At 39.2% G+C, this 13535-nt stretch overlaps 1 protein-coding gene across 1 annotated transcript in view; it reads right to left on the bottom strand.

Annotated features, from left to right (window-relative positions):
* Positions 1–13535, bottom strand: part of LOC142143179 (putative cation-transporting ATPase 13A4) — a 121166-nt gene that overhangs the window by 97674 nt on the left and 9957 nt on the right. The window contains exons 6-7 of the mRNA XM_075200888.1: positions 11106–11279; positions 8210–8344 (exon numbers count right to left, since the gene is read on the bottom strand). Coding sequence (XP_075056989.1) covers positions 8210–8344; positions 11106–11279 — 309 coding nt within the window. The remainder of the gene's footprint in view (positions 1–8209; positions 8345–11105; positions 11280–13535) is intronic.

The raw sequence follows: 13535 nt of genomic DNA, 5'->3' as shown, positions 1-13535 counted from the left end.
TGAAAGACACCCCACTCATCACACAGCCCTCTCACATCCTTAGCATTGATCGAGTTCTTACAGCTCTGGTAGGGGTCTGGCGAGTGGTATTGACCATAATCCCTCTCCAGAACTAAGGAAGCATACCGATCATACTGACAATCCTTCAACCGAACCTTCACCCGTGAGATCTCCCCATCGTCTCCCTCTTCAGAGATCAGGAAAGCAAGTTTCCGCCTCAAAGTAGTTATTCATTTTTACCAAGTTTCTGTGACTTACGAGTCGGCGGAAGAAGCTCCGAGTTCGCTACTTGCAAACCTCCCACCACTCTGACCTACTCCAACCTGCCTCTAAAAGTGATTCCTGTGTTTCAAAGAAGTCCCTAAAGGACTGTCTAATTTCATCCTCCTTTAGGAGCTCAGGGCTCAGGCGCCACAGGCCCCTGCCTTTCTGAGGGGATTCTTAGGCGTTCAAGCTGACACACAGACAAACGTGATCAGAGAACTCCACAGGCCTCAGCACAGGTGCCGAAGTCGCAGAACCCTCCTTAACAAAAAACCTGTCTATCCTAGACCCACACCTACCTCTAAAAAAGGTGAAATCCGTGAGATCTGGGGAATGGCGAACATGCACATCCACCAGACCTGCCTGTCTAACCATGCTAACTAGAAAAAGGGAATCGTAGCCCAGCATAGAATTGGATCCTCCCCTGTCTTTGGTTCTAATAATGGTGTTGAAATCACCTCCAAAAACTACCTGCCGGGCTGTAAAAAGGTAAGGGTTTATTTATCTGAAAAGTCACTTCCTGTCCCACTTAGATTGCGGACTGGCATAGATGTTAATTAACCTGAGGTCGCACCCCTTCAGAGTGACATCCAGAATCATACATCTACCTACTTCAAGTTCTATAACCCGCTGAATGGTTACCATGGCGGTAAAAAGTACCGCCACCCCACCGTACGGCTCGGCCGCAAGAGACCAATAGGAGGGACCTCGCCTCCACTCACACTTGGCTTTGTGGAGGTCCGACAGTCGACCTACCCTAATCTCTTGCAAAAAAAAAAAATCGACCTCAAGCGTGTCAAAAAAACTATAGGACATGCAGCGAGCCCATTCGGACATTATAGATGCCACATTAATGGTGGCAAATCTAATAGGTTGGGGAGCCATCATTCTAGGTTATAGAATTAGGCCCATTTAGTTACACTTTACTTATTTTGGCTGTGTCCCATAGAGGAAACCAGCTCTTTCCTTGACTCCTTTGAAGGAGGCTTTGAAACCTGAGTCCTCCCTCCAACACTCTTTTTGGAGATGTCAAGCATACCTGGCCCACCATCACACTGTTCCTTATCAGGGGGGATGGATTTAGTAATGACTACCTCTTTAGCAGAGGCCTTAAGGGGCTTAGGAACAGCAATTGTACCCAAGGAAGTGCCTGAATGAGTATCTCTGGAGTCTCTACATGGGTGGGTACTTCCCCTGGCATTATAGTGTTAAGGGTCAAGGGAACTGGAGCAACTCCAAGAACAGGATCCATCCTAGATGTCAAAGGGACCACTGAGTAATCTGGCTACAAAAAAGACTGGGGTAGAAAAACCGCACTAGGTAGAATAGTATAAGCACTGAGTATAATAATCACTTATTGACCCGAAGAGAGACTCTAATCGGGGGTTGCACACAACACTGTAACAATTGAATATGGATAGGAGAGGAGGGAAGGAAAGACAGTGTAATTTGAGGCACTCCGTGAGTGCTTAATAAAATTTTACTTTTATTGATTATGATTAAAATGGAAAGTGGATGAGCGAAATAATTAAAAGGAAAATAAAAGTAGTGATCGGTGCTTTGAAAATGCAAAAAAAGGGGGGGAGGTTTTTTTTGCAAAGTCTCACCTATATCCTCATAAATATTCAATAATAGGCTCAAATAGCACTAATAATTATATCTATTGCATGCAGTATGTGTCCAATACAATCGGACAATAATGAAAACTCTGTTGCCTGTAATTAGAAAGGCACTGTAAGCTGGTAGTGATATTTAGAATGTTTGTTACCTGGTTTACATAACGATCTGATGTATAAGGAATCCTATTGTTTCCCACAAGCATATTGCCATTTCTATAATTTCTATAATGTTTCCCTCTATCCCCCTTCTCATTTTCATTTATACTTATTTCTTCTCATTTATACTTATTCCCACATTTATCATAAGTATAATGGAATAAATGTGTCTTTCACTTAGCTACAACTAGGTGTGCTTGCAACGTCCCATGTTACCACTAGAGATGATTATGAACACATTAACAAAATTAATGTGTGAACATTGCACACTGACACACAGATGCAATAACAAAAGGCAACAGGCAACTCTACAGATGCTGTCACTGCTGCCAATCAGCGGTTGTCTGGCGATGCATGTTGTGTCATTAATATTAGAATTTTTGGTATTTGGTATTAGAATGCTGCAGGGACTAATATTATTTATACTTTATTTTATAAAAAAAACTAATGTTTTAAGTTAATTTCACATGCAAAAATCAGCTTGCTATCAATAGATCAAACTATACCACTTGAGTGCTTTCTTTAAAAATAGAAAACCTGATGTAGTGTTGGGATATCTCATTTTGTTTAAATGCATGTTATCTCAGAACCAAATAAGGAAGTGAATACATTTGCAAAATGCATTTGGTTATGATTTACAGTAATACAACACTACAGTTTTGACATTTAAGCATATTTATAATTAACATATAGGGCCTCATTCTTTAGGAATGGAAATGCCGATACGTGCCATATTTTACGTAACATTGTTCTGCACATGCCCATAAGCAGACTATATGCTAGTGACCGCAAGAACATGTAATTCATCTTCAAGCGCAAAGGACACTTACGACAGCCTATGATTTCATGGGCAGAACAGGGAGGGGAATGGGCGTATGCAAGTAGTTAATGTACAGTAAGGGCATGTCAAGCTCAAGCGCATGGAACATAGTCTAAGGTACTTGTTGAACAATAAGAAAAGCAAGTCAGATGCTTGGCTGCATAGGAAAAGGAATCAGTAGCAGAAAGAAAGAAGTAATAATACCACTCTATAGGTCATTGTTATGGCCTCATATAGAATACTGTGTCCAGTTCTGGAGACCATATCTCCAGAAGGATATAAATACATTAGAGACTGTACAAGAAGGGCAACTAAAATGGTGCATGGCCTACAGCACAAAACTTACCCGGAAAGACTAAAAGATCTTAATATGTATAGTTTGAAGCAAAGAAGTGAAAGGGGGGACATGAAACTTTTCAAATATATCAAGGGTTTTAACAAGGTGCAGGAGGGAAACATTCTTCAAAGGAAGAGAAGTATTAGAACACGAGGACCTGCACTGAAACTGGAGGAAAAATGTTTTCACAGAAGGGGTAGTGAATAAGTGAAATAGCCTACCATCAGAGGTGGTAGAGGCTAATACAGTAGAGCAATTTAAACATGCTTGGGATAGACATAAGACTATCCATACAAAGAACTAAGGATCAAAAGGATATTGAGGCTACCATAGGTTAAAAAATGGTCAGATTAGAGGGGCCAAGTAGTTCTTATCTGCAGTCAAATTCGATGTTTCTATGTGTTTTTCTGCTATATCACTTGTACCAGCTACAGGGCAAGTGTAAGTGCTGAGTGATAGTGATGATGGATGTGTACACATGCTAGAGCATGTGTTTGCAATCAGGAGCAACTGTAAAAATGCATTTTATGTACAGTAGACATTACTAACTGCCTAATAAATGTTTTTTATTGGGGAAGATGGGGAAAAATTCTTTATATTATCAACAGTTGACAATAATTGAATACCTTTTTTTCTCTGTGTTCTTTTGGGACTTTATATTACACATGTTTTAATGTATCCAGCAGTGTATTAAGTCTATCAAAGCAGAGCGCACCTAGACCCGTAGTAAACAAGAGACGTTCCTTCAGATCTGCTTGTTGTTGAATACGTGCGTATGTCTGATTTACGTGTGCATTTTTTTAAAAAAAACAACGCAATTTACGTTCATTTTACATGTCTTAATATATGAGGTCCTTGTTGGAAAATTGCTTATTGAATAGTTAATATTTTTAGTTTGTCTATTATGTCTATCTTTATCAATTTTTCTATCACTCTTTTTGTATATTTTTCTAATACACTACTATATTGCTCTACTTTATTATTTTATTTGCACTTTTCCACCAAATTTGCTTCAATTCAACAATTCACGCTTGATCTAACAGTCACATACTCCCATTTCAATATATATGAACTCTAATTCTCTAAATAGATGCACTTATATCCTTATCTCAAGATCAAAATGTTTCCTTTACATTAATTGCATCCAATTTTAATCACTTTCCTTCGCCTTTTTAGATATGGCTTATTATTTGCAATTTCCACTGCATACCTGTCATTGATAATAATCACTCTAACCGTTTTACAAAGTTCATTCTTCATCTATGCAGTCATAGCAAACAGAATCCACACCTCACCGGACCCAGAACAGAGACCAGAGAAACAGAACCAGACCCAACCACACTATAACCCTCCACACCAAGTGGACACAAAACATCAAAACCAAAAGATAACAGCACAAACTAATTCCACCCAGCGCTCCATAGCAACAACAAACTAATGATTTGAAAGATTGTAGGTGTACAAATACAAACATTGTGAGTTAAATCAGTGTAAATGCTAAAACTCATTGACTGGATAAAAACAAAAAATTCTGCAGAACTTTGTATTAGCCATTAGCGATATAAGTGTACAAATACAAATATATGCTGTGATTTTTAGAAGTGTAATTGTTAAAATGCGTTGACTGGCACAAAATATATTTTATTTGTGCCTGTCATTAGGGTCATTAACTATCTAGGTGTTGAAATACACAGTCAATTCCTTGTGATTACCGATGTGTTAGTTAAAATGCTATATGCGGACATCAAGGAATCAACTGGTCCGCTAAACTTAATATTCCCTTTACTCCTACTGTCTCTCACTACCCACTCCCTCTAGACTATAACCTCTCACGGGCAGGCCGCTCTACCCTTTATTTCAAGGCTGTTGTCAGACGCTGTCCCCTCTATTCCTCCTTGAAGCAGGGTCGGCCGCCTGACAATTCCGGCCGGAGGCGTCCTGTTGCTAAGCAACAGGTACGCAGCGTCCCTGGCTGTCCTCTCAACGCTGTGCGCATGCACAGTATCGTGTCCCGTTGCTAGGCAACGGGATGCTTTCATTGGGTGGTCAGCCAAGCTTTCTTCCTCAATCACCTCCTTGCTGCCTCTATTTAAACTCGCCTCTGGCACCATTAGGGTGCCAGAGTATCAGGTCTCCTGTCTCCAGGTATTGCTCCTGTGTATAGTTATATATTGATTTGACACAGCTTCCTCTGACCATTCTCCTGGCTTGCGATATTCTGCCTATTGTTGTGACCTCGGTTTCGTCTGACCATTCTACTGAATTATGATATTCTGTCTATTTGTGGTGACCTCAGCTTGTCTGACCTCTCTTTAGATCCTCCTTCAGTACCATCTCCTCCTGTTTGGCTTGATGACCCGGATTGACTGACTTCTCTCTGCCACCACACTGGTAGCTCTCTTGAGGGACCGCGACCTGCGCATCCCTTGCAGCCAAGTCCAAACCTCCTTGCGGGGGATCCTGGTAAACACCAGGAATATTTTAGACTCCGTACCTCCTTGTTCAGTGGCACTAATATCAGTTGGTGATTCTGATACATCCCAGAGTCTGACAGCTGTACTTTTGAAATCTGACAGCTGTTAACTCTCCCTTGTCCATGGTGTCCCTGTCATGTCTTATGATGCTTTTTTTTTATATGTTTTGTGTTTTGCTCTGTTAATTGCATCCATGCAATTATTATTCTGCTCAACTGTACCCTGTTATCATGAATACTGTTTTCATGTATGTCATATCTGTATGATTATGTCAGATGTTACTGAATCTGTCGCGCCAAATATGTAAATAATGTTGATGAGTAACTAGGTGGACAGGGTATGGGTGAGGGAGAGGAAAGTATGATAGCAAGGGATTATTTATAGTAAAATATGTTGTTGAATTTCTTTTATTAATAAATAGATCAAAACTGGCCACTCCTTATGATGTGAAACCCTGGAACTTTCTTGGTCTCCTAAATAAGTGAATTATGTTCAATAATTACTTTATTTCATATAGTATCAGAGTTCAGGAGCTAAGTCTGGAGGTGACTATTCAATGATTCAATCTGTATACAGACAAACATTTGAGATGATCATTGCTCAACTCTTTGTAGAAGTGGGATAGTCCCACTGCTCTTGTGGGCGACTGTTTGAAGTTTCACAAAGTGTTAGACCCAAGATGAGGCTCTATAGAGCTGAATTTCACAGTCCTATCATTTAACATGATGCCCAGATTACACTCTATTGTTAATTAATCGTTTGACAGGATTATGCCTATGCGACCCTGTCTGTTGTTGCTGGAAACCGGCTTGGCTTACTTTGCCACTGTTTCCTTACGCTATCCCAAATGCGCCCTCTTACCGCAGTAGGAGGGGCTTTCAATGCTGCCACCAATGAGCACCTTTATGGCGCTCAGAACCATGTTCCTTCTGGGTAACTGTCACTGCTAGTGTACTCCTGTGCTGGTACACTTGGGCTGGTAACTCTGGACCTCTTACTATGGATCAGGGTTGCTGTGGATAGATCCCCACTGGCCTATCACACTGACCAGAGCTGCAGGGTAGCATCAGAGCAGTGGTACTGGAGAGCTGGGTCCAATCTCAGGAACAGCCGGTGAACGGATTAGATTTAGGGTCTAGTCTACAGGTCACAGGATTACAGCAATAATGAAGTTGTCTTGAAGCAAAGAGTGATGTTTTATTTCGCTCCAGTGCCCTGACAAGGACAGTTCCACTGATTAAAGGTATTAGTGGTCAGGTCAGATGGAACATCAGAATGATACATTTCAGTGTACAGGACAGTGCTTTTTATACAGATTTGTACACAGGCTAGTTTTAGAATCAGGTTGTAACCTGTTGAACAAAACATAGATTTAAATGCATTGCAAAGCTAATAATATTTACACTGATCTGTGATATCTTACAAATTCAGTGATGTCCTGCATCTTGTTTTTAGACACAGGAAATCTAGTAGCAAGGTCTTAATTAACCCTTCCTGTCTTCAAAAGGCCTCACACATCAAAAGGCCTGATTAACATATGGGCCTTTCTTCAGACCGTTCAGAATACACATTCACACAAAACGTCACACACAACTCAAACAAGCAATTTTCCCACATCACAATACACAAAAGGCTTCCATCCACAAAGGCTTATAGTATCAGATATATACCTTAAGCGATAATACGTTTCCTCTAGCAAGAAACTAATCTCTTCCCCTTGTCTCAGAAACGAAAGTGTTCCCTTACCAAAATATACACAATATCAAAAATAAGTGCATGTACAATTATATAAAAGAGTGCCCTGCGCCATTTCCTTTAAATACATTTATACCATAAGTTATTTATATGTGATCCAGTCACAAATAGGCCATGCTTATTTTGGCAGGATTGCATCATTCTCATTCAACCATCCAGACAATGTAGCAGCTACACCTCAGTTAGACAGGGACACCATTTTGAAAAGAGGCATCACTCAGTAGCAGATTGGGAATTTAAAAGTGGCCTGGAAAAAGTTCAGAAAGTGGCCTTATGTAGTCGGGACCAAATCAATTGTAGGTGGAACCAACACAAAAGTGGCCAAGGCTAGCACACTGACCGAGCTACATTTTTGATAGGCACGGTCATTGCAACACACAATGGTAAATGGAGTCACAGCAATGGTAGATGGAGCTTGTCATAATACACAAAGCTAACACACAAGTAGTCATTTTACTGGCAAGTGGAGAAAACACAAGTAGGACACCAGGGGGTGGAGTACACTCATCAGATGCATGAGTGGTGCGTCTTAATCAAGCATCAGATTGTTCCCAGGGTTAGCACTATAGTGATAGTTGAGTCTAGGAACTTCCTGCTGTTGCATGAAGCCTGGCCACCAATAGAGAGATCACTTTTATTGGGTCTCATACACTGTCAATTTCCCACTTGCTCTCCATTTCCCAAAGCAGAAGTAAGATACAAAATCTGCAAATATGTTGTAATAGGATTTTAATTATTTTATCTTTACTATATTAGTTTTATATTTATTATTATTATTACTTACCTTCATCTCAGGCTTTAGTAATAACATATGCAGGTCTGGTGGTTCTGTTGTCAAGATATCAAGGTCAGGTATAATAAGTGACATATCTGATTGGATCCATTTTACTCGCTTCTTAGTGTATTTCTTAAATTCATCCTGAGTAAAGAAATATGGTATGCCATGGATTCTGCAGCATTGAACGCTACAAATAACATGCTAGAGAAACAAGAAAACTTCCCAAGCACTCCACACTGGTGCTGCCCAGCCAATAAACAAGGTGCCAACAGCATCTTCAATACAAATATCTATTTAAAAAGACAATGGAGCTTCACTAGATCACTGTGTACTGTAGTCCATGAAACTAATTATCCATCCAGGGGAGGCCTGGCAAATTTTAGCCTAAATTTTAATTTCAGGAGCATATTTAAGGGAAAGAAAAATTCAGGTGACCCAGCCCAAGTAAAACCATTATGGGATCGGCCCAGCCTGCCCCTGAATCCATCTATGTTTTAATAAACCACAAAGTGATTGTTTGATACGTGTTCTTGTGTTGGTGTGGAATTCGAATATATTATTTCTTTTTCGCAATTGTATGTCTGTGCGTAGTGAAGGGAGAAAAAGAATAAGCATATACAGTGCAGTATTTTTGTGATAATATAATGTGATAAACAAAGTATTACACTTATTAGAATCAAATATTTTAGTGCCTCAAACAAATCTGTATTGGGTTATTTCTTTAACCCACAAAATTCACATGAATCTGTCAGGGGAAACTCTATGCTCAAAGAGAAAAATTACAGAATGCGAGTGAAATCCTATACCGAATTAAGTCCCAGTTACTAGATACCCAGTTTGATGAAAGCTTAAAAATTTTATACAATGTAAAACTTTTTTTTTGTTAGAAACAAAGAAACCTAAACTAGTGAAGCCCTTTGCAATATCACACGTGAGCATAGTAGATAGCCAGCACATACACTAGAGTGAGGAGGTCTTTAAAACACAGTAGACAACTAGAATGTATCAGGATTCTTCAAACAACTTCCTTTGTATCTTCCTAACAAATCTTCCCTGCTGGATAGACTGGGTCCACATTTTTATGGATCATATGGTGAAAATGCATAGCAGACCTATTCCTTTGTAGTATTGTTTGGTTTATTAAAATATAGATGGATCAATAATGCCACGAACTGTTGTACATAGTTTTATAGTGAAGTGCCACTGCCTGTACCTCTGGTTTGTAGATACTACAAAAGAGAGAAGAGACAACACATAGAATCCTGTGCCAGAACTGAGACAACCAAATACATGCCAGCACTGCTTTTTATATGTCTAAATATCTCAATATTTTCTATTAGGCACATTTTAAGGTGCACACCCATATCCAGGTCATTAAAACATCCTCCGCAAAAGAGAAAATGCTTAATTTTGTGGGTTTTTACTTCCAGCTGAAAATTATGGTAACAGTAAAAACATCAATTCAAAGTTCCCCCACTTTAGGACCACCTTCTTCAATAATTTCAACTTTTCTGTTTTTCCTATGAAATATTGCTAGATTTAGCCTTAGTTCTGTGAGTTAATCGATTATTAAACTATTATATTTAAAATATAGTCCTAAATACAGAAGTCTCTTATAGACACTAACTCCATATTATCTACTCCCATAACAGATAGCAGATCACTATAGTGATAGTCATTGTTTCTAATACTAACACTTAAGAGCTCTCCATTCTGTTTAATCTAAGTATAAATGTGTAATTGTGACAGTATCAGATTCTTTATAGAAGCTGAATGAATTAGATGAATGATTAAGAGTTGGAGGAAATAACAGATTTTACACCTTTGCTTCAACGTAGATATAGTTTTTGAACATATATTACTCCTAAATACAGAAGCTTCACAGAGTTCCTTAGTGATGAACTTAATATATACAAACTAATTCATGACCCAGCGCTATCAGCTTAATTTATTGCCGACTTGTGCTTCTGCTCTGTGGGACTCATCTGAGTAACTGCTTTCACAGAGTTCCTGAAGCATGCTGTACAAATATGCCGTTCCAGTAGCAAACTATTAGCTATGAGCTCGCTCTAGCTCTATATCTATGTTAATGTGGAAGCATTGGTTTATGATTGAATGATTGAATGTGTATATTGTTGTGGATTTATTTGTTATTATTAAAGAAAAGTTGATATTTATTTTATATTTGCCTTGCACTAATTTCTTGAGTTTTAAGATGCTGCCATAATTGGTTGTTAACTAAAAAAAGCTAAACTAAAAAAAAACATTACCCTGGCACCTACCTACTACTACTACTTAGCAGGGCTGATTTGTCCTTATTTATATATGTAAAGATACGCGCTGCTCATCATCAGACATATATATCTTTACACCAGACCTTTAGAAGCCATAACATATAGCACTCCCAGCATACATATTTGGAGATGTAACCTACTCTAAATAGGCCACATGTCCAGGGGCATGATTCATTTAAGTGTTCATTGCATGCACAGTAAAACAATGTAGATTTTTGCAGTCACCAGTTGGACTTACGTCCACCTCTAACTGAGATCCAAATTTAACATGTTAGACATTCATATAGTTGGGAGAGGTAGCCAAAAAAATTTTGGGGTAACGTCTGCAGCTTTCTAAAGTGTATCAAGGTAGCTAGGCAAACATTCATGGAAAAGTATATTATTATTATTATTTTGCTATTTTGTCTGTTGTTTACCTGTGTAATGCCCTTTTAAAAAAGCCCAATCTCTCCTGGACCAATGTGAAAATCATTAGACACAAGAATTTTTTTGTGGAATTGGCCCTTTGAAAAACTGAAATGTGGGCTGGTCACAGCAATATAAGACCACAAACATCACATAGATGTTTAACACAGATAACTGAATGATTGAAAAGTTAGGTTACTCACTGTAGTTCTCAGCAATATGACATCAGCTTCTTCCAAGCTGCACAAGACACAATGCCACCAGACATCCAGCTCAGGCTTCCAATAGAAGATCATTTTAAGGAGCCCCAGGGTAAAAATGTAACCAAAAATACATAGGACATTTCGACACCTTTCTGTTCTATAACCACACAGCTCCTGTGAAATGAAATTTAAAAAAACGTAGTTTAAGTCTAAAAAGAAAGTTATAAGCAAATAGTTCAGTATTGCAGGAATTTTGAGCAGGTATCAGTAATGCAAACATTATAAGCATCTTTAGAGTCTTCCCAGGTGTGTTAAGGGGGAATTATTTTGATGTTAGTTCTCCTTTAAATGTAGTATGTGAACTTGTGTTATGATGCGCGCACTTGTCTTTGTATGTTTCATACTTAAAAAGGTTGCAGTTTTTACACTAATATTAAATGTCACTTTTTGACCATCTCGTTATTTGAAGTATGCAGTGTAATACAAGAGGTTATGGACAACCTCAGAATACTAGAGATGCTCAGGCTCGGTTTTAGGAAAACCGAGCCCACCCAAACAACGCAGATCGGAGTACTAAGCCGAGCAGACTCTGTACTTTTGCTCGCCCCCGGGACTGAAAAAGAGGCAAAACTTTATTGTTGTGTTGTCGGATTTTGCGAGTTTTGGATTCTATAAGTACTGCCCCCCAACGGAGATCCAGCGCCATTTCACAGAGAGACACAGAATCGGTAGCAGGGTTCTTGGCAGTCTCCAGTGCACTTGGGCAGCGTGATTAATAAAAGAGAAAGGGAGGCTGGCAGTGTTCTTAGAAGCCTCCAGTGACATTCTACTGTGCAATATCTCACCCAAAAACAGGAGAGGTGGCAGTGTTCAGTGCTGAAACAGAAATAATAGGCCTGGCAGTGTTCTTAAAAGTCTCCAGTCCCATTGTTCTGTGCAATCCATATGGATTCACATCAGTCCACAGAAGACTAGGAGCACCAAGCAGCTGCTGATTTTTTTATTTAGAAAAACTTGCAACAAAATACATATCTCAACAATCTTACAATAACGAAACCCCTCCCATATCCCAATAAAAGAGTCCATGCTCATAATAAATAAAGTCCATAAAAATAGAAAAGCCCATAGGCCTTCATGGCTAACGTAAACTGGTTATATGCACCATAATAAATCTCAACTTTAATGTTAAAACAAACTTTAACTGTTTGTTTTAACTAAATAGGATGACTAGACATAAGCAAGCATTTACTAAAAAAAAAGAGGTGAAGAAATAGAAAGCCAACAGATGGAGAGGCCCCATATTTCCACCACCCACTAAGGGGGTTTCAAGCCACGCCAAAGCCTGGCCCAGCTGGCAGCATCCATCCGTTGCCTCTCCATATCCCTTATCTTGAAAACCTCGTGAAGAATATCTCCCACCACCTCTTTGCAAGGGAGGACTTTCTTGCGGATTACTAAACACCGTGCATTCCACGTGTAATACCTAACCACTAATGTAACTAAAAACAGAGTGAGACTGTGCAGATGTAATTTAAGAAAGGTGAGCATAAAGAAGAGCACTGGGTTTACCATACCCAGGCCCCCTCCCCACTCGTTCTGTAGGTCACGCTACGCTTAAGAAGGTTCAGCCTGTTCCCCCAAAGTATCTGGAAGCACACTGCATTCACCCTGGCCCATAAAGTTTCTGGCAAAAGGCATATATAGTAGGGATGTGCACCGGCGACTTTTGGTGTCTCGTGTTTTGGATTCAGATTTTCTTAAGGTTTTGGGTTCGGATTTGTTTTGCAAAACACCTGCCGAAAGGTTTTGGTTCGGATTTAAGGTTTTAGATTCGGATTTTTTTTGAAAAAAGCATAAAAAGTTCAAAAATCAAGTATTTGGGCTTATTTTCACTCCTACGCTATTATTAACCTCAATAACATTCAATAACAATAATTTCCACTAATTTACAGTGTATTCTGAACACCTCACAATATTGTTATTAGTCCAAAACGTTGCAACGAGGTATCTTTCTGGAATGCGTAGTGGAGTGGTCCCCAAAATATAATAAGAAAACCATCAATTGGTCTTAATTACACCAAAAATTATACCTGGACTGCGTAGAGGAGTGGTCACCACAATATAATAAGAAAACCATCAACTGGTCTAAATCGCACCAAAAAATGTACCTGGACTGCGTAGAGGAGTGGTCACCACAATATAATAAGAAAACCATCAACTGGTCTTAATTACACCAAAAATTGTACCTGGACTGCTTTGAGGAGTGGTCACCACAATATAATTTAACAACCCTCAACTGGTCTGAATCGCACCAAAAAATGTACGTGGACTGCGTAGAGGAGTGGTCACCACAATATTATTTAAATACCCTGAACTGGTCTGAATCGCAGCAAACAATGTACCTAGACTGCGTAGAGGAGTGGTCAACAC

The sequence above is a fragment of the Mixophyes fleayi genome, chromosome 3, assembly GCF_038048845.1.
Source record: "Mixophyes fleayi isolate aMixFle1 chromosome 3, aMixFle1.hap1, whole genome shotgun sequence".
NCBI classification, from domain to species: Eukaryota; Metazoa; Chordata; class Amphibia; order Anura; family Limnodynastidae; genus Mixophyes; species Mixophyes fleayi.
This window is presented reverse-complemented; position numbering and strand designations above follow the sequence as displayed.